The following is a 19,422-nucleotide window of genomic DNA, read 5'->3' on the forward strand; positions in this document are numbered from 1 at the left end:
CTGGCCCTGTTGTTTCTTCAACTGTTGTTGTGGGCTGTGATGTTGAAGTAGAGGTTTTGACATTTACAGTGGTGGAAGTGGTCGTGGGGCCAGAGGTGACCTCTTTAGGTGGCGTTGTGGATGTAGATGGACTTGTCTCCGTTGTGGTGTCTTCAACTGTTGTAGTTCCACGTGTGGTAGGTGTAATTACCTCTGTAGTTGTTGTGGTTGAAGTCGTGGGATTGTAACTAATGACAACTGGCCCTGTTGTTTCTTCACCTGTTGTTGTTTGCTGTGATGTTGAGGTAGAGGTTTCAACAATTACAGTGGTGGAAGTGGTCGTGGGGCCAGAGGTGACCTCTTTAGGTGGCGTTGTGGATGTAGATGGACTTGTCTCCATTGTGGTTTCTTCAACTGTTGTAGTTCCACGTGTGGTAGGTGTAATTACCTCCGCAGTTGTTGTGGTTGACGTCGTGGGATTGTAACTAATGACAACTGGCCCTGTTGTTTCTTCACCTGTTGTTGTTTGCTGTGATGTTGAGGTAGAGGTTTCAGCAATTACAGTGGTGGTAGTGGATGTTGGGCCAGGGGTGAATTCTTTAGGTGGCTTTGTGGATGTAGATGAACTTGTCTCAGTTGTGGTTTCTTCAACTGTTGTTGTTACACCTGTGGTAGGTGTAATTACCTCTGTAGTTGTAATGGGTGCCTTTGTAGTTGTGGTTGATGTCGTGGGATTGGAAGAAATGACAACTGGCCCTGTTGTTTCTTCAACTGTTGTTGTGGGCTGTGATGTTGAAGTAGAGGTTTCGACATTTACAGTGGTGGAAGTGGTCGTGGGGCCAGAGGTGACCTCTTTAGGTGGCGTTGTGGATGTAGATGGACTTGTCTCCCTTGTGGTTTCTTCAACTGTTGTAGTTCCACGTGTGGTAGGTGTAATTACCTCCTCAGTTGTTGTGGTTGACGTCGTGGGATTGTAACTAATGACAACTGGCCCTGTTGTTTCTTCACCTGTTGTTGTTTGCTGTGATGTTGAGGTAGAGGTTTCAGCAATTACAGTGGTGGAAGTGGTCGTGGGGCCAGAGGTGACCTCTTTAGGTGGCGTTGTGGATGTAGATGGACTTGTCTCCGTTGTGGTTTCTTCAACTGTTGTAGTTCCACGTGTGGTAGCTGTAGTTACCTCAAAAGTTGTGGTTGTTGATGTCGTGGGATTGTAACTAATGACAACTGGCCCTGTTGTTTCTTCACCTGTTGTTGTTTGCTGTGATGTTGAAGTAGAGGTTTCGACATTTACAGTGGTGGAAGTGGTCGTGGGGCCAGAGGTGACCTCTTTAGGTGGCGTTGTGGATGTAGATGGACTTGTCTCTGTTGTTGTTTCTTGAACTGTTGTAGTTCCACGTGTGGTAGGTGTAGTTACCTCTGTAGTTGTTGTGGTTGAAGTCGTGGGATTGTAACTAATGACAACTGGCCCTGTTGTTTCTTCACCTGTTGTTGTTTGCTGTGATGTTGAGGTAGAGGTTTCAACAATTACAGTGGTGGAAGTGGTCGTGGGGCCAGAGGTGACCTCTTTAGGTGGCGTTGTGGATGTAGATGGACTTGTCTCCATTGTGGTTTCTTCAACTGTTGTAGTTCCACGTGTGGTAGGTGTAATTACCTCCGCAGTTGTTGTGGTTGACGTCGTGGGATTGTAACTAATGACAACTGGCCCTGTTGTTTCTTCACCTGTTGTTGTTTGCTGTGATGTTGAGGTAGAGGTTTCAGCAATTACAGTGGTGGAAGTGGTCGTGGGGCCAGAGGTGACCTCTTTAGGTGGCGTTGTGGATGTAGATGGACTTGTCTCCGTTGTGGTTTCTTCAACTGTTGTAGTTCCACGTGTGGTAGCTGTAGTTACCTCAAAAGTTGTGGTTGTTGATGTCGTGGGATTGTAACTAATGACAACTGGCCCTGTTGTTTCTTCACCTGTTGTTGTTTGCTGTGATGTTGAAGTAGAGGTTTCGACATTTACAGTGGTGGAAGTGGTCGTGGGGCCAGAGGTGACCTCTTTAGGTGGCGTTGTGGATGTAGATGGACTTGTCTCTGTTGTGGTTTCTTGAACTGTTGTAGTTCCACGTGTGGTAGGTGTAGTTACCTCTGTAGTTGTTGTGGTTGAAGTCGTGGGATTGTAACTAATGACAACTGGCCCTGTTGTTTCTTCACCTGTTGTTGTTTGCTGTGATGTTGAGGTAGAGGTTTCAACAATTACAGTGGTGGAAGTGGTCGTGGGGCCAGAGGTGACCTCTTTAGGTGGCGTTGTGGATGTAGATGGACTTGTCTCCATTGTGGTTTCTTCAACTGTTGTAGTTCCACGTGTGGTAGGTGTAATTACCTCCGCAGTTGTTGTGGTTGACGTCGTGGGATTGTAACTAATGACAACTGGCCCTGTTGTTTCTTCACCTGTTGTTGTTTGCTGTGATGTTGAGGTAGAGGTTTCAGCAATTACAGTGGTGGTAGTGGTTGTTGGGCCAGGGGTGAATTCTTTAGGTGGCTTTGTGGATGTAGATGAACTTGTCTCAGTTGTGGTTTCTTCAACTGTTGTAGTTACACCTGTGGTAGGTGTAATTACCTCTGTAGTTGTAATGGGTGCCTTTGTAGTTGTGGTTGATGTCGTGGGATTGGAAGAAATGACAACTGGCCCTGTTGTTTCTTCAACTGTTGTTGTGGGCTGTGATGTTGAAGTAGAGGTTTCGACATTTACAGTGGAGGAAGTGGTCGTGGGGCCAGAGGTGACCTCTTTAGGTGGCGTTGTGGATGTAGATGGACTTGTCTCTGTTGTGGTTTCTTGAACTGTTGTAGTTCCACGTGTGGTAGGTGTAATTACCTCCGCAGTTGTTGTGGTTGACGTCGTGGGATTGTAACTAATGACAACTGGCCCTGTTGTTTCTTCACCTGTTGTTGTTTGCTGTGATGTTGAGGTAGAGGTTTCAGCAATTACAGTGGTGGAAGTGGTCGTGGGGCCAGAGGTGACCTCTTTAGGTGGCGTTGTGGATGTAGATGGACTTGTCTCTGTTGTGGTTTCTTGAACTGTTGTAGTTCCACGTGTGGTAGGTGTAGTTACCTCTGTAGTTGTTGTGGTTGAAGTCGTGGGATTGTAACTAATGACAACTGGCCCTGTTGTTTCTTCACCTGTTGTTGTTTTCTGTGATGTTGAGGTAGAGGTTTCAGCAATTACAGTGGTGGTAGTGGTTGTTGGGCCAGGGGTGAATTCTTTAGGTGGCTTTGTGGATGTAGATGAACTTGTCTCAGTTGTGGTTTCTTCAACTGTTGTAGTTACACCTGTGGTAGGTGTAATTACCTCTGTAGTTGTAATGGGTGCCTTTGTAGTTGTGGTTGACGTCGTGGGATTGTAACTAATGACAACTGGCCCTGTTGTTTCTTCACCTGTTGTTGTTTGCTGTGATGTTGAGGTAGAGGTTTCAACAATTACAGTGGTGTAAGTGGTCTTGGGGCCAGAGGTGACCTCTTTAGGTGGCGTTGTGGATGTAGATGGACTTGTCTCCGTTGTGGTTTCTTCAACTGTTGTAGTTCCACGTGTGGTAGCTGTAGTTACCTCAAAAGTTGTGGTTGTTGATGTCGTGGGATTGTAACTAATGACAACTGGCCCTGTTGTTTCTTCACCTGTTGTTGTGGGTTGTGGTGTTGAGGTAGATGTTTCAACAATTACAGTGGTGGAAGTGGTTATTGGGCCAGTGATGAATTCTTTAGGTGGCTTTGTGGATGTAGATGGACTTGTCTCCGTTGTGGTTTCTTCAACTGTTGTTGTTACACCTGTGGTAGGTGTAATTACCTCTGTAGTTGTAATGGGTGCCTTTGTAGTTGTGGTTGATGTCGTGGGATTGGAAGAAATGTCAACTGGCCCTGTTGTTTCTTCAACTGTTGTTGTGGGCTGTGATGTTGAAGTAGAGGTTTTGACATTTACAGTGGTGGAAGTGGTCGTGGGGCCAGAGGTGACCTCTTTAGGTGGCGTTGTGGATGTAGATGGACTTGTCTCCGTTGTGGTGTCTTCAACTGTTGTAGTTCCACGTGTGGTAGGTGTAATTACCTCTGTAGTTGTTGTGGTTGAAGTCGTGGGATTGTAACTAATGACAACTGGCCCTGTTGTTTCTTCACCTGTTGTTGTTTGCTGTGATGTTGAGGTAGAGGTTTCAACAATTACAGTGGTGGAAGTGGTCGTGGGGCCAGAGGTGACCTCTTTAGGTGGCGTTGTGGATGTAGATGGACTTGTCTCCATTGTGGTTTCTTCAACTGTTGTAGTTCCACGTGTGGTAGGTGTAATTACCTCCGCAGTTGTTGTGGTTGACGTCGTGGGATTGTAACTAATGACAACTGGCCCTGTTGTTTCTTCACCTGTTGTTGTTTGCTGTGATGTTGAGGTAGAGGTTTCAGCAATTACAGTGGTGGTAGTGGATGTTGGGCCAGGGGTGAATTCTTTAGGTGGCTTTGTGGATGTAGATGAACTTGTCTCAGTTGTGGTTTCTTCAACTGTTGTTGTTACACCTGTGGTAGGTGTAATTACCTCTGTAGTTGTAATGGGTGCCTTTGTAGTTGTGGTTGATGTCGTGGGATTGGAAGAAATGACAACTGGCCCTGTTGTTTCTTCAACTGTTGTTGTGGGCTGTGATGTTGAAGTAGAGGTTTCGACATTTACAGTGGTGGAAGTGGTCGTGGGGCCAGAGGTGACCTCTTTAGGTGGCGTTGTGGATGTAGATGGACTTGTCTCCGTTGTGGTTTCTTCAACTGTTGTAGTTCCACGTGTGGTAGCTGTAGTTACCTCAAAAGTTGTGGTTGTTGATGTCGTGGGATTGTAACTAATGACAACTGGCCCTGTTGTTTCTTCACCTGTTGTTGTGGGTTGTGGTGTTGAGGTAGATGTTTCAACAATTACAGTGGTGGAAGTGGTTATTGGGCCAGTGATGAATTCTTTAGGTGGCTTTGTGGATGTAGATGGACTTGTCTCCGTTGTGGTTTCTTCAACTGTTGTTGTTACACCTGTGGTAGGTGTAATTACCTCTGTAGTTGTAATGGGTGCCTTTGTAGTTGTGGTTGATGTCGTGGGATTGGAAGAAATGTCAACTGGCCCTGTTGTTTCTTCAACTGTTGTTGTGGGCTGTGATGTTGAAGTAGAGGTTTTGACATTTACAGTGGTGGAAGTGGTCGTGGGGCCAGAGGTGACCTCTTTAGGTGGCGTTGTGGATGTAGATGGACTTGTCTCCGTTGTTGTGTCTTCAACTGTTGTAGTTCCACGTGTGGTAGGTGTAATTACCTCTGTAGTTGTTGTGGTTGAAGTCGTGGGATTGTAACTAATGACAACTGGCCCTGTTGTTTCTTCACCTGTTGTTGTTTGCTGTGATGTTGAGGTAGAGGTTTCAACAATTACAGTGGTGGAAGTGGTCGTGGGGCCAGAGGTGACCTCTTTAGGTGGCGTTGTGGATGTAGATGGACTTGTCTCCATTGTGGTTTCTTCAACTGTTGTAGTTCCACGTGTGGTAGGTGTAATTACCTCCGCAGTTGTTGTGGTTGACGTCGTGGGATTGTAACTAATGACAACTGGCCCTGTTGTTTCTTCACCTGTTGTTGTTTGCTGTGATGTTGAGGTAGAGGTTTCAGCAATTACAGTGGTGGTAGTGGATGTTGGGCCAGGGGTGAATTCTTTAGGTGGCTTTGTGGATGTAGATGAACTTGTCTCAGTTGTGGTTTCTTCAACTGTTGTTGTTACACCTGTGGTAGGTGTAATTACCTCTGTAGTTGTAATGGGTGCCTTTGTAGTTGTGGTTGATGTCGTGGGATTGGAAGAAATGACAACTGGCCCTGTTGTTTCTTCAACTGTTGTTGTGGGCTGTGATGTTGAAGTAGAGGTTTCGACATTTACAGTGGTGGAAGTGGTCGTGGGGCCAGAGGTGACCTCTTTAGGTGGCGTTGTGGATGTAGATGGACTTGTCTCCGTTGTGGTTTCTTGAACTGTTGTAGTTCCACGTGTGGTAGGTGTAATTACCTCCGCAGTTGTTGTGGTTGACGTCGTGGGATTGTAACTAATGACAACTGGCCCTGTTGTTTCTTCACCTGTTGTTGTGTGCTGTGGTGTTGAGGTAGAGGTTTCAACAATTACAGTGGTGGAAGTGGTTATTGGGCCAGTGATGAATTCTTTAGGCGGTGTTGTGGATCTTTCAGTAGTAGTAAATGTAGTTACCTCTGCATTTGTTGTGGGTGCCTTTGTGGTGTAAGTTGAAGTTGATGGCTGGGATGTTGAGGTAGAGGCTTCAACATTTACAGTTGTAGATGATGATGCTGTGTTGTGTGTGAATATCCCAGATGTAGTTGTATTGGTAATCTGGGAGTTAGGCTCTGTTGTCAATATTCCACCTGTGATTACTGATTCTGTTGTTGTTGAGGGCTGTGTTGTTAATGTTAAAGGCCACAATGTACCTGTAAAGTAAGGTAGTGTTTTTGTAATTGACTCAATCAAAGTCACTGAAGGTTTGGTGGTGACATGTGATGTCGTTGTTCTGGTACCAGTGGTGACTACTTTAGGTGGCTTTGTAGATATGATGGTCTTAGTTGTGGTTTCTTCCATAGTTGAAGTTTCAGCTGTGGTCGATGTAGCTGTGGTCGAGGGTACCGTAGTTGTTGTAGTTACAGTTGTCGGGTTGGGAATTGTGATTGTACTTGCTTCAGATGTTGTAGTTGAAGGATTTAATGATGAAGTTATGGTGCCAATAGTGATTTCAGGTGTTGTCTCCATTGTTGTGGATGACCAAGTAGATGTTGGTTCTGTTTTTGAAAAAAAAAAAAAAATTGTTAACTAGGCCAGAAAAATAACATTTGAATTTACCAAATAGCTCGTATTTACATTACTTACCATCCATATTCAATTTGAACATATCGTCAATATGAATTAAACTCATCACTACCACCTAGGGTCCACCCAAACCCGAATACCCGAGACCCCACCAGGGGCCCGAGCTGGTACGGGTCCAAATTTCTAACTATTCCTTCGGGTCCGGGTCGAGTCATGTTTGATTGTCATCGGGTCTTGGGTCTATGTAATTACAGGTGATTGACCTGAGTGGACCTGAATGGACCCGACCACAGCTCTGCATAGCCTGTACCATATTTATTTTACGCTAATATGGTACATTTATTGACTTATAGAAGGCCTAGGCAAAATATAAAGACCTATTAATTAACCAGAGGAGCATCTTGGCTGATAAATATAGTTTGTCACTTGGGTCCAATCAGGCCTGGTCTAGAACTGGACCCATTAGGGTATGGGCCGGGTCTAGGTCTGGTTGTCGTCGGGCCCATTAGTGTTTAGGTCTGATTGTTCTCGGGTCTGTTCGGGTCCAGGTCCCACTTTATTTTAAATGATCGTGTCCGTTCAGGTCCGGGTCTGATTGTCCTTGGGTCTGTTCGGTTCCGGGTCCAACTGTTTGGACCCGAGAAGACCTCTACTACCATCTTAAATACAAATTGCTATTAATTTCCATCAAGATTTCCATTTATCAGTATGGTAGTTAGCAAAAATTGGGCTGCACTTGAATCATTCAAGAGCTTCTCTGCTTACCAGGTGTTGAGAAGTGGAAGACAGTTGTGGGCTTTAGTGTTGTTGTAGAGGTCTGTGTTGTAGTTGCATGGACAGTTGTTGTGGTCAGAGGGGATGTTGTGGTTGGTACTGGAGTTGGGGTCACTTTACAAGGGGAAATGTTCCTGGTAATGGTTCCGTTCGAGGCACAAACAGCAACAATGCAGTTACCAATCCCATCTGTTGTATTGTAGAGGGTTTCTCCATATGGGTGTTGTTTACCATTATGCAAGCATGTACAATCTACAGGGGGGAAAGTATTTTACAATTAGATTTAATCAATGTCGCTTTGGTTATTGCTAAATATGTTACTTTTATTTGGGGATGTCATCCTTACCATTTACATCATAACTACAGCTCACTCCAGTCATTGTGCAGGTGCTTTAAAAGAAGAAAAATAATGTAAACATTTGAATTATTCCCAGTTTCAAATGAATAAGATATAAAGGTTTTGTTCAAAATACCATTATAGAGATTGAACTAGTAAGGGCTTGGTAATAAAGTACTGTAAGTTGTGAAATGGTTGTGGAGCAGGGCACGTTTTGAGATTGCCATATAGCCATAATTGGCATCACTATGGAAAAACTAGCATATGACCTTCCCATCTTAGACAAACCCCTACCCAACCTCTTCTAAAATTAATGCAATACAGAAAACATAAAACCTAATACTTTCACAGTTGTAACATTCAGAATATGCTCTGAAATATTACAGGTATTGTGAACTGAATTATTCAAACATACCATGTTTCACAATTTTGTGCCGGAAGATTCTGTCCATTGGTGTACTGGTTTCCTTCATAGTCATAACAGCCACATTGTTCCCTCTCCACACACTTCATTGTCTCCTCATTGAAGTAAGGTTGTGCCGCGGGACAGTTAGGATAGCAGCCTGTAATAAGCACAATAGCCAAGAGGTTACAAAAGGTCTTGTTATGGATAACAGTAGTCAGTGTAAATGTAGCCTGAGGCTGCTCAGACACACAGCATGTAGATGTATAACAATTGTTGGAGTCAGTTTAAATTACAATTGTTATTCAGAAATAATATCCAAAATGAGACAAAATATGAGTTAGACGGTCATATCCCTACCTTCCAATGCTGGAATTAAACTAGAACAGTCTCCGGAAGGGTTTCTGCAGGTCTTCATACACTGAGCTCCACATGCCTTGTAGTGCCACTCACATTCTCCAGTAGGGTTGTAGTAATCACAGAACAGTGCTGTATGTGGTGTACAAAATATGGTGGGGAAAAAAAAGTTGTCATTATTTGAACTAGAATAATGATGCCTTTCCATGTTCAACTGTCCTATATGATAATGTGTCAACCTAGTCCAGTATTGAATTGACAAGCGCCTTAATGTAGTTCGAAAATCACATTCACTGTTGATTGTGAAGAAACTTACGGCAAATTCGAGGGGTTCTCCAGGCTACGCATGCTCCAGCTTCATTACAGGCCTTAGCATAAGCTGCCACTGCGGTACAGAAGCACTCGCAGTCTCCACCACTGTCACAAGCACATGAGTCTCTCACACAAGCATCGTAGTAGGGAGAGGGGTCCACCTTAAAAGCACAGAAATGTGTTGTAAGATATACAGAAGTTGCATGGTGAAGTACATTTCTTTGTCCACAAATCACAAATCCACATATCTTACTAGTGTGGTGGATGAATCAGAATTAGTTGGGCAACATAAGTCATTAAGATGTCATATTACAGGCTGCTATCCACCATCGATCACCACATTATTTTGGAGAGATTGGAAACACAAATTGGTCTACACGGACAAGTTCTGGCCTGGTTTATCTGTCGGAAAGATATCAGTTTGTCTCTGTGAATGGTTTGTCCTCTGACAAATCAACTGTAAATGTCGGTGTTCCTCAAGGTTCCGTTTTAGGACCACTATTGTTTTCACTGTATATTTTACCTCTTGGGGATGTCATTCAAAAACATAATGTTAACTTTCACTGCTATGCGGATGACAAACAGCTGTACATTTCAATGAAACATGGTGAAGCCCCAAAATTGCCCTCGCTAGAAGCATGTGTTTCAGACATAAGGAAGTGGATGGCTGCAAACTTTCTACTTTTAAACTCGGACAAAACAGAGATGCTTGTTCTAGGTCCCAAGAAACAAAGAGATCTTCTGTTGAATCTCGGTCTCAACTTTAAGTCTTTACTGAAGACTCATCTCTTCTGTGGGTCATGTGATTGAGTGTAGTCTGGCCCAGGAGTGTGAAGATGAACGGAAAGGCTCTGGAGCAACGACCCGCCCTTGCTGTCTCTGCCTGGCCGGTTCCCCTATTTCCACTGGGATTCTCTGCCTCTAACCCTATTACAGGGGCTGAGTCACTGGCTTAATAGGGCTCTTTCATACCGTCCCTAGGAGGGGTGCGTCACTTGAGTGGGTTGAGTCACTGATGTGATCTTCCTGTCTGGGTTGGCGCCCCCCCCCCCCCCCCTGGGATGTGCTGTGGCGGAGATCTTTGTGGGCTATACTCGGCCTTGTCTCAGGATGGTAAGTTGCTGGTTGAAGATATCCCTCTAGTGGTGTAGGGGCTGTGCTTTGGCAAAGTGGGTGGGGTTATATCCTTCCTGTTTGGCCCTGTCCGAGGGTGTCATCGGATGGGGCCACAGTGTCTCCTGACCCCTTCTGTCTCAGCCTCCAGTATTTATGCTGCAGTAGTTTATGTGTCGAGGGGCTAGGGTCAGTTTGTTATATCTGGAGTACTTCTCCTGTCCTATCCGGTGTCCTGTGTGAATTGAAGTATGCTCTCTCTAATTCTCTCTTTCTCTCTTTCTTTCTCTCTCTCGGAGGACCTGAGCCCCAGGACCATGACTCCTTGCTGTCCCCAGTCCACCTGGCCATGCTGCTGCTCCAGTTTCAACTGTTCTGCCTGTGATTATTATTGTTTGACCATGCTGGTCATTTATGAACATTTGAACATCTTGGCCATGTTCTGTTATAATCTCCACCCGGCACAGCCAGAAGAGGACTGGCCACCCCACATAGCCTGGCTCCTCTCTAAGTTTCTTCCTAGATTTTGGCCTTTCTAGGGAGTTTTTCCTAGCCACTGTGCTTCTACACCTGCATTGCTTGCTGTTTGGGGTTTTGGGCTGGGTTTCTGTACAGCACTTTGAGATATCAGCTGATGTACGAAGGGCTATAGAAATACATTTGATCTGATATCTGCATAATATTCTTATGGGATATACATTTTATTAGAATGTATTTCTAATAGACTCTAGTGTTGGCAGTTGCATTTCTTCCCTCAGCTGGGGCTCAGTCACTTGCGACCCAGAGAGGGGAGAGGTCAGACTTGTCTTTCACATATCCCTGGTGCTATGCAGAATATCAGAAAGGGAAGAGGACAGGATGGAACATTGTCTTCATATGTGAATGTATCTGTTAAACCATGTGAAGGGATGGCGTGATTAAGGGGGAACAAATTACTTGTCGGTGCGCAAGTCACTCCCCTCAGTGAGTTTGTCCAGGAGAGGGGTCAAGAGAGGATTTACTTGAGATGGGTGTATCTAGAGTTGACAATTGAGTTATGCCATTGGATGAGGTAATGGCTCTGTGCTATGAAGTACCAGGAACGAGATTAGAACCTCGTCTTAGGGACCAAACTGAACGATAATTTATAGCGAATGCTATCTGGCTATGGGATACTCCTCTCTCTCTCTCAAGTAAAAGTCTTTCTTTGTGAACTGTTTGTAAGATCTGTGGTTCGTCATGTAATTTGAGAGGGGTGTATCTTGGCTATAAAAGATCTTTGTACTTTTCTGTAGTCACTTTCAATGGTTCATTAGAGATAGCGCATCATTGAAGGTCAAATGCTATTGCAAAGCTTATTATTATTAAAAATGTTGTTTAAGCATAAATCTGACTGGTATGTGAAGTTTGTAACTATCCTCATTTGGTAAAGCAGAAATAAGCCACCACGCTACTAATATATCCTAGTTGAATATATCCATACCTGGTTCTGGCAGGCTGTGAAGACATCACTGTTAATGATGCTGCACTGTTTCTGGGCCCAAGACGCTCTGTACGGGTTGGAGGCACATGGGTGCACTACAGCGGTTACGCTTGGACAGCTTGATGAAACTTTCCAGCTGTTTCCAAATTCCACCGGATCAACAACAGTCGCTTGGGCTCTAGTGGTGAAGTCATTGTTTGCGTTGCCGTCATAGTTTCCACACAGACCGCACACCAGCCCCTGAAGAAAATAGATCATGAATTAAAATGACTGATTTGGCAGGGTTCTACAAAAGTATTGGTAATATCAGTTTTGACTGAATATTTATTAGAGTATCTTAATGTACCTGGTATTGTGGGCTAAGCTTGATAAAGAGACTGGTCTTCTTGTCCCACATGAGGATTAGACCACTTTTGACTTCAATGACCAGATAATTCCCCAGAAGGCTGATCTGTTTAGGAAACTGCTCTTCTGGAGTACTCCTGACAACTTGAGCGTTCCCATCTGCCAGTATGAGCTCACTGGTCTGAAGAAGAGAAATATGTTTTCGTACATAACTTGGTCTGAAATCGGATCTCAACCTGATGTTTGGTTGATGATTTGTTAATTGTTCTTTACACGAGGGATGGAATGTACAGTATTGTGTGAAGTCAAGTTGCTCATTACCCCCAGGAAGAGCTTGATGGTCTTGGAGCAGGTGGTGCCTTTAGTTCCACAAGGAACGTTCTCAGTGAGGACTCTGAAGCTGCCACTGCCATTAGTATTGCCACAGTAGTCCTGTGAGAATGAAACATATTATTAATATGGTTCAAATTCACACTTTTCAATGCTGGTACAATTCTACCAAATAAAGAGACACAAACCTGAATGAGAGTGTATTCACAGTTTCCATTAAAGTTGAACCTTTTCTCATCAAAAGTGATATAGTGACCCTCTCCATAGATTGCACAAACTCCATCACAGAGATGTGTGGTACACTGCCATTGTCTGTCCTTGCAAGTACTGTGAACAACACACACATAATGTCAGGTTTTTCATTATTTGTAAGTCTGTGTTCTTTATGTTTTCTCCCCCATGAGATGTAAGACACAAAACAGGCATACCATGTATTGCAGTCAACCTTAAGGGTCTCTCCAGCTTGGTAAGTAGCTCCATTGTGAGCACAAGGACAAAGTTCCTCCTTGATGCAGTCTCCGTTTCTATCAGACACCAGTCCGTTGGGGCACATACAACCTGATGTGCACTCTGTGCTAATCTAAAGGGATTTAACAAAAAAAAAGTACATAAATAAGTCATGGCAAATGAAAGAGATTTTGTGCGCGCGGGGGGGGGGGGGGGGGTCTATTTGACATCATTTCGATTTTCCAGGGTTTTTGTTCATTCAACACGAATCTGTATAATAATGACAGTATGTGACAATCCCATTTAGAGTGAATGAGAGACTCACACAGGTCATGTCCAGAGTTTTGCAGCTCTTTTGACACTCTGAACCTGACGCTCCTGGAGGTACAGTTGAGCAGTTGAAGAAAACCATTGGCAGTGTGCATACTGGGGATATATGAGAATACAAGTTTAAAAAACGATTTTCAATTCTCAAACAAGAAGAATATAATTGTCATATATCCAGAAATATCCACATTCATCATAATTAATCACATTGTCATAAATGAATTACTTAAATTATCTTGGTTCATTTCATATGTACCTGTTTTGTGAAGGATGCATGTAAATGGTTACATAATACCGAGCCATATATTTTATAAATTGCTACTACATTGGAAGCAAAGAACATAAAACTTACTAAATAATGTTGCTCCCCCAGTGCAACTCAGTGTCCCTTGTCTGCAAGTGCTGTTAAATAGTTACAGTATTAATAGTTATAGTTAGATAATCAAATTAACAGCAAATAGTATTATGACATAATTGAATTCACAGCTTTGAATATATCCATCAAGTTTCATTAGTACTTGTATTTATTTTGGTCTCCTAGCTTTATACGTATGAGGGAGGTGCTTACCAGGTGGCACCGTCTCTGCTGATAGTCTCTCCTGCAGGGACCACCGAGCCCTTGTCATAGCAGGGACAGTTGGTGGGGGCAACACACTGGCCAGCCTCGTCCATGTAGGTGCCCTCTGCACAGCCACATCCGTCCACTGGAACAAACTCCACCTGGCAAGATTGGTCTGTCATGCTCAGGGAGCGGCAGGTGCGTCCACAGCTGGTCATGTTGTAGGTATAAACTGTTTGACTGGGGCAAGTGGCAAATTTATCTGAGAAAAGTCATTCGATATGATTAGTATTAGCAAGACCATTTTTGTTTTCCTTATATCTTTGTATTTGTGCAGTTATTTCCTCAGGTTATTTGTATTTAGTAACTCAATCCTACAGTTGTTGTTTCAGTAAATCATTCTGTTCTAATCAATTTGCAGCACTCATTAAAATGACGCATTGTCTACTCACTGCAGATAGTGTCTCTCCAGCCAGTGAGCTGGATACCCTCGGCAGCACAAGCGTGGACATAAGAGGAGACGGCAGCACACATGCAGTCCTCACTCTTCTCACAGTTACAGCTGTCATACATGCAATTCTGTTGGAGAAAAAGGAGTCAAAGTGTTTCAGGACTAAAACCTCATCACATAAGAGTTTAATGGTTTTACTTTGTGATTGTATCCTTCTTAACTAACTTACGGTTTTGTAGGTGTCAGGTCTTATTTCAGAATGGCAAGGCGAGAACACTCCTTTAGGATCTGATAACATGGAACACCAGTGCTGGGCATATTTCTCTGTGAAAAAGACAGTCATAATTTCAACATACGCATATACTATCTCATATAAATTTGTTATAATCATTCAACAAGTGATTAATCTGTAGGCTTAATAAATATGTACCATTTTCAATGCTCAAACTGCAGGGGTTTTCAAAGCTAGTCTTGACATCAGGGCAGCTAGACATGGTCTTCCATGTGTTGGCAAAAGCTACAGCTGTGCCCTCCACCAATCCACTGATGACTCTGAAATCATCTGCCTGAACATTATTGTAGTTTCCGCAAAGGCCTGTGGAAAAATAATTGAAGCCGTATGATGTATTAGATTTTTATGAATAGAGATACTGAAGAAAAAGCTATGAAACTGATGGATGAATCTGAAGCATACCACAGGTTGTTCCTTTGTAGGATGAGATGGCAGTTATGTAGATCTGCATAACTGGTGAAAGCTGGATCTGAAGTTGAACTCCAAGAGTTGTCTGGATAACAATGAAGAATGAGGAGGGCTTGAAGACGGTCACTTCAGCTGCAATACATGAAATAAATAGAGGGAAACCATCAATGCTTCATCTAGTGAATATAATTGATATGGTTTTTATACACTGATCCACACTACAGATTAATTTGGATTATCTCACCTGTATAGAGTGGGAGCTGAGAAAGAATCTGATTTACAAAAACACTTCCACATGACTGGACTCGGATCACCTGTGAATTAGAGAAGATAATATATTTTATTCAATTCTCATTTGTTTCCATACATAGGCACTTTATAAGATTGCAAACAGCACAGCAATATTTGCCTAATCAGGGCAATTTTAAAGAAGGTTATTGTGTGTTTAGTCAAAAAGGTTGACTAAAAACGGTTTTGCTTTGGAATGAGATGACAGGTCATTGTGTTATTTGCTCTGAAACATATTTGGAGAGTTGCCTTACAGTGGATCTGCTGGAGAGGGCAAGGGTAACAGCCCTCATACATGTCTCAGTGTCAGTCAACCCACACTTCACAATGTCTCCCAGCACGGTGAATTCAGTTCCATTGCATTGCTGAAAGAAATCAAGCATGAGTTTGAAGGCAGAAATATGTAACGATAGTGACTCGTTTGAACCCATTTCTACATAAACATATGGCTTTTCACCTTAGTTTGCACTGAAAACTTATCAAGAGTTTCTTCTTGCTTCTATTGCTTTGCTATGCTGCACCACATGCACTGACCTTGGTCAGAATGTAAGAGCAGTCCCCATGGAAGGTGTAGGCTTTCCCATCATAGGTGTTGATGTGGGATCCTCCCTCCACAGAGCAGGTCCCAGGACAGTCCTTGTCTGTGCAGGCCCACTGACCACCAGCACAGGTGCTAAAGGGAACATTTATACATGTATACTCATCTCACAACTGCATTCATACAGTATTTTAGAAATATTTACGTGGATATAGTTTTGATAATCACACTGTAGAGTTTGGCATGATTCATGAAAATGAGGCATGGGATATGTGATGTTTAAATCAGATAATGTATGTGGCCTACCATTCTTTACAGTTGCTGGTGTAAGATTCTCCAGATTTGTATACTTGTCTATTGTGGACACAAAGGCATTCTCTCACTGGAATACAGCCACTGTTGTTGACGTCATCAAAAACAGTACCTTTTTGGTGAGAGATCAGGCAGAATTCAGTAGATTTAAGTTATTCTAATGTGTTCTTTACACAGAGAACTTCATTGACTCCAGGAAGTAACTGAGAGAAACATCAAATATTTATTTATATCATTATCAAAGACTTTGCACACATTGACATAAAAGGCAGAATTGGTAAAAGTGTGGTGTTTTCATGATGTGCTTAAGGTTAACTTGTACAACAGAGTTTAACCTATGTGGTACCTAGAGGACAGAAGCAGCCGCCTGTACAGTGGTCTTCACACAACTGGCTGGCCTCTGGGTTGGAGCAGGTGTCAACACAGGGGCTTCCACACTCCTGGTACTCCATGTTGTCGGGGCATGTCTTATCTGAGAAAATAAACATTGTGATTAACAATTTGCTTAAAATAGATTGTGAACATGATCATTAAGTGTTTGGTGGCCATGTTGAATAGTATCTGCATGCTTACAGCAGAACTGTTCAGTCCTCCATTGCTGGGGCTTCCCCCCTGCATGAACACACTGACGGGAGTACTCTGAGATAGTGTTGCACAGGCAGAAGGAGTTGATGCTGTTATCACAGTGGCACAGGTCAGCCAGGCAGGTCTCGACAAAGGCGTCCTTGTCCAAATAATTAGTGCAGCTACTGAAAGCTGCACTGGAGAACAGCTGCTGACAAAATTCCTACAAATAGAGACAAACCATAACAGGTTCCCATATAGAAAACATTTGATGGATCATATGGAATAATTGCCATTTCTAACTTCTATTAATATTGTTTTTGTATTCTTCTTCTGTGGTTTGAATTGTAATACCTCATCTCCACAACTCTCCTCAGAAGTTAGTGTAGGCTCCTCACAGACTTCCAGAGGACCATCCATTTTCCAGAGGTTTCCATAGTCAGAGCTAGAGAGTTTCCCACCTGCATCAACACAAACATTGACAATTAGCTTTTCCACTAATACATTTACATTTCAATAGTTTTGGTAGTTTCAGAAATTATTTTACCATTGATGATGAATTCGTTGTATGTTTGGACTTCATTAAAGTCACCACAGAGTCCGCAGGTCTGGTTTCTGTACTTATCGTTCATTTCAATCTGTAGAATGACCAGACACAATGTGTTTACTCAACAAAATCTCATCCTCTTCAGCACTATTCACATGTTCAGTCTTGGCTATCCTCCACGTTACCAAACTTTATTTTGATTAGTCTTTGTATTAGGGAGTGACATAAAATCTCATTCAAATGTACAAATATTTGCAAACACTTCATCAAATAAACATTGGAGTATGAGCCTCTGTGTGTATAGGGTGTACATCTTCACAGATCCTTTCAATGTTAACATTTTAGTAGGGGAGTAGACAGTGGTTCAACCAACATGAGACAAAGTGCAGCCAAAAATAGGTGTCTTTCACTCACAATCAACTGCTGATCATTGCCAAATGGCAAAGATGCTATGCTTTTAATCTAACGACAAATTTAACGTGGTTAACTAATCAACCATTGAAGATTAGAAAATTATAAAAGCAGGTATTTTACCATTAGGGAGTCATCCTTGTTCCAGACGGCAACCAGCCCCAGTTTGGCTATGACCTTCACATTGGATGTAGTCTTCATGATGCTGACTCCAGACAAGCTGACCGGCAGGGTCACCCTTCAGGAGGAAGAAGATAGTTAAAGGTCATCCTATACATTATGATTATAATTTTTATTAAACTCCAGAATGTAGCACACAAAATCCTCAAGAGAGGTGCTTGTAGAATGGCGTATAAGTCAAATGACAGGGAGACTCACGTCTGCCCATTGACCACAACAACACCCTTGGATAGCTCCACCACTACACCATCCAGCTTCATGGTGATCTTGCTAATGGTGGGCTGGTTGTCCACCACCTGCCGCCTCATCTGGATGTTGAAAGCCTCATAGCTGCTCTTACACAGTGAGGTCACAACATGGTTGCAGGTAGAGGGGAGCTGGAAAAAGTACCCGTCGAAGGTCTTGAAGTGATAGTTACCCCATGTGCTGCAGACCTGGTCATTGTGTGAGACATTCACTCCTGAGGGACAAGGAATACATATGTCAGTTCTATCTTAGCGTATTGATGGATACCCAGTCATTTATTTGGTGTGCATTCTGTCAGTTATTTACCTGAAAGTGTGGGTATAGTCGTGATCATAGTCGGGATGATTGTTACACTTGTGGTGGGGCTCACTGAAATAAAAGCAATTCATGAGTATTTTACAATATTATATGTACATTACGGATGGAAATCAATCATTGCAGATATAGATTGTTGCACTGCGCTTTTGGAAGTGTATTTGATTTACACAGCAGTATGTCCAGACCAAGGAGCATTTGAAGCATGATGTGACCCATTCAATATTTACAGCGAACCTAAGGCTCAATTCAAACCGTATTGCCAAAGTTCAGCGCTATCATGCAATTTAATTTTAAAGGGACTGTTCTTGCGTTCGCAGAGTTTGTGTTCATGGTAAACGGTGCATACATATTTACATATTTAGGCATCAAATTTTTCCTGTCAGTACTATTTGAATAATATCAGACATACTTACCACAACTATTATTTTAACGATATGCATACGTTTTTGACTGTATTCTGTTCTTGTTTTTGTTCCCAATCTAAATTTGGTTTGAAAAGTATTAACTCGCTCCCAGTGTGGGGAGTGCTTTATGTATTTATAACACTATAAACTATGCTACAACCACTCATGATAACAATCACTAATGATAATGATACAAAGTTACAGATTTTTCACCACAAATGTGTAACATTTTCAAATTTAGAAGGAAACAATCTCATAAACAAATGTGTATAAGGAACAGAAATAGGATGAATAATGTAATCATATGATCGTAGTAAATGTGCTTGCTGCCCTAAAGCAGAAAACAGGAGAACCGTTATTACTGATTGCGTAACAACTGCTACTGTGTGCCTACTGTCGAATTCTTCAAAATGCTTTTTGTAATACATTTAATCAATGTTCTGTGTGTTAGTACATTTATGAGTAGCTAATACATTTTCTTTTTTTACATAATGAGATTTTACGCAAAATATATATGTTATCAAATCTGAAAGTGACTTGTGGTTACAGCTTTTAAAACCTATCGACCTGCTGAGTGTCAATCATCATAATCATTTGGTATTGTCCTGAATAATTACTATTTGTAATTAACAATTAGTTTGATTTATGAAATAATATGTAGATTTTACAGATTTGTCAGACTTTAAAAATGTAGAATAATTGTATTATAATTATAATCAGAACAGTTTCTGATATAGGCAAATGAATGAATATTCTACCAACCTGTTTGTGTTGATCTGATCAGTAGTACCAGGCATATCAGCCTCCATATCGGTTTATCCTTGGTTGTCCCCATGGTGATCCTGTGGGTAGTGAAAAGGTCCTGCACAGGTGATATGAGAGAGGTGCT

General features: G+C 42.5%; 1 protein-coding gene and 1 pseudogene across 2 annotated transcripts; both read right to left on the reverse strand.

Annotated features, from left to right (window-relative positions):
• Positions 1-6,091: 6,091 nt before the first annotated feature.
• LOC149971429 (mucin-5B-like) lies at positions 6,092-13,108 on the reverse strand (annotated as a pseudogene). The gene is made up of 12 exons (XR_016492288.1): positions 13,014-13,108; positions 12,670-12,821; positions 12,430-12,568; positions 12,233-12,343; positions 11,913-12,092; positions 11,567-11,806; positions 8,996-9,152; positions 8,683-8,811; positions 8,335-8,482; positions 7,929-7,972; positions 7,574-7,834; positions 6,092-6,780 (listed from the first exon to the last, which is right to left on the reverse strand). The product of XR_016492288.1 is annotated as a mucin-5B-like (transcript).
• A 215-nt stretch (positions 13,109-13,323) lies between these two features.
• Positions 13,324-19,422, reverse strand: LOC110506632 (mucin-5AC). Its single transcript, XM_090223405.1, has 18 exons — positions 19,296-19,422; positions 18,118-18,180; positions 17,764-18,025; positions 17,509-17,623; positions 16,975-17,065; positions 16,782-16,888; positions 16,437-16,650; positions 16,210-16,335; positions 15,858-15,975; positions 15,548-15,686; positions 15,268-15,378; positions 14,970-15,039; positions 14,720-14,857; positions 14,456-14,620; positions 14,255-14,349; positions 14,027-14,153; positions 13,584-13,836; positions 13,324-13,417 (listed from the first exon to the last, which is right to left on the reverse strand). Exons 1-18 carry the CDS (start codon positions 19,366-19,368, stop codon positions 13,324-13,326), a joined length of 2,361 nt encoding a protein of 786 aa, XP_090079531.1. The 5' UTR covers positions 19,369-19,422.

Source organism: Oncorhynchus mykiss, chromosome 26 (genome assembly GCF_057628025.1).
Source record: "Oncorhynchus mykiss isolate SJ-2025 chromosome 26, ASM5762802v1, whole genome shotgun sequence".
Lineage (NCBI taxonomy): Eukaryota > Metazoa > Chordata > Actinopteri > Salmoniformes > Salmonidae > Oncorhynchus > Oncorhynchus mykiss.

What these genes read in the sequence shown, in the direction of transcription:
- LOC110506632 (XM_090223405.1), bottom strand. Translation starts at nt 19,368, where the DNA reads ATGGGGACAACCAAGGATAAACCGATATGGAGGCTGATATGCCTGGTA. An exon ending in GAGGACTGAACAGTTCTGCT is followed by an intron (nt 16,336 to 16,436) that starts GTAAGCATGCAG and finishes TTATTTTCTCAG; the next exon opens with ATAAGACATGCCCCGACAAC. An exon ending in TCAGCTCCCACTCTATACAG is followed by an intron (nt 14,858 to 14,969) that starts GTGAGATAATCC and finishes CATGTATTGCAG; the next exon opens with CTGAAGTGACCGTCTTCAAG.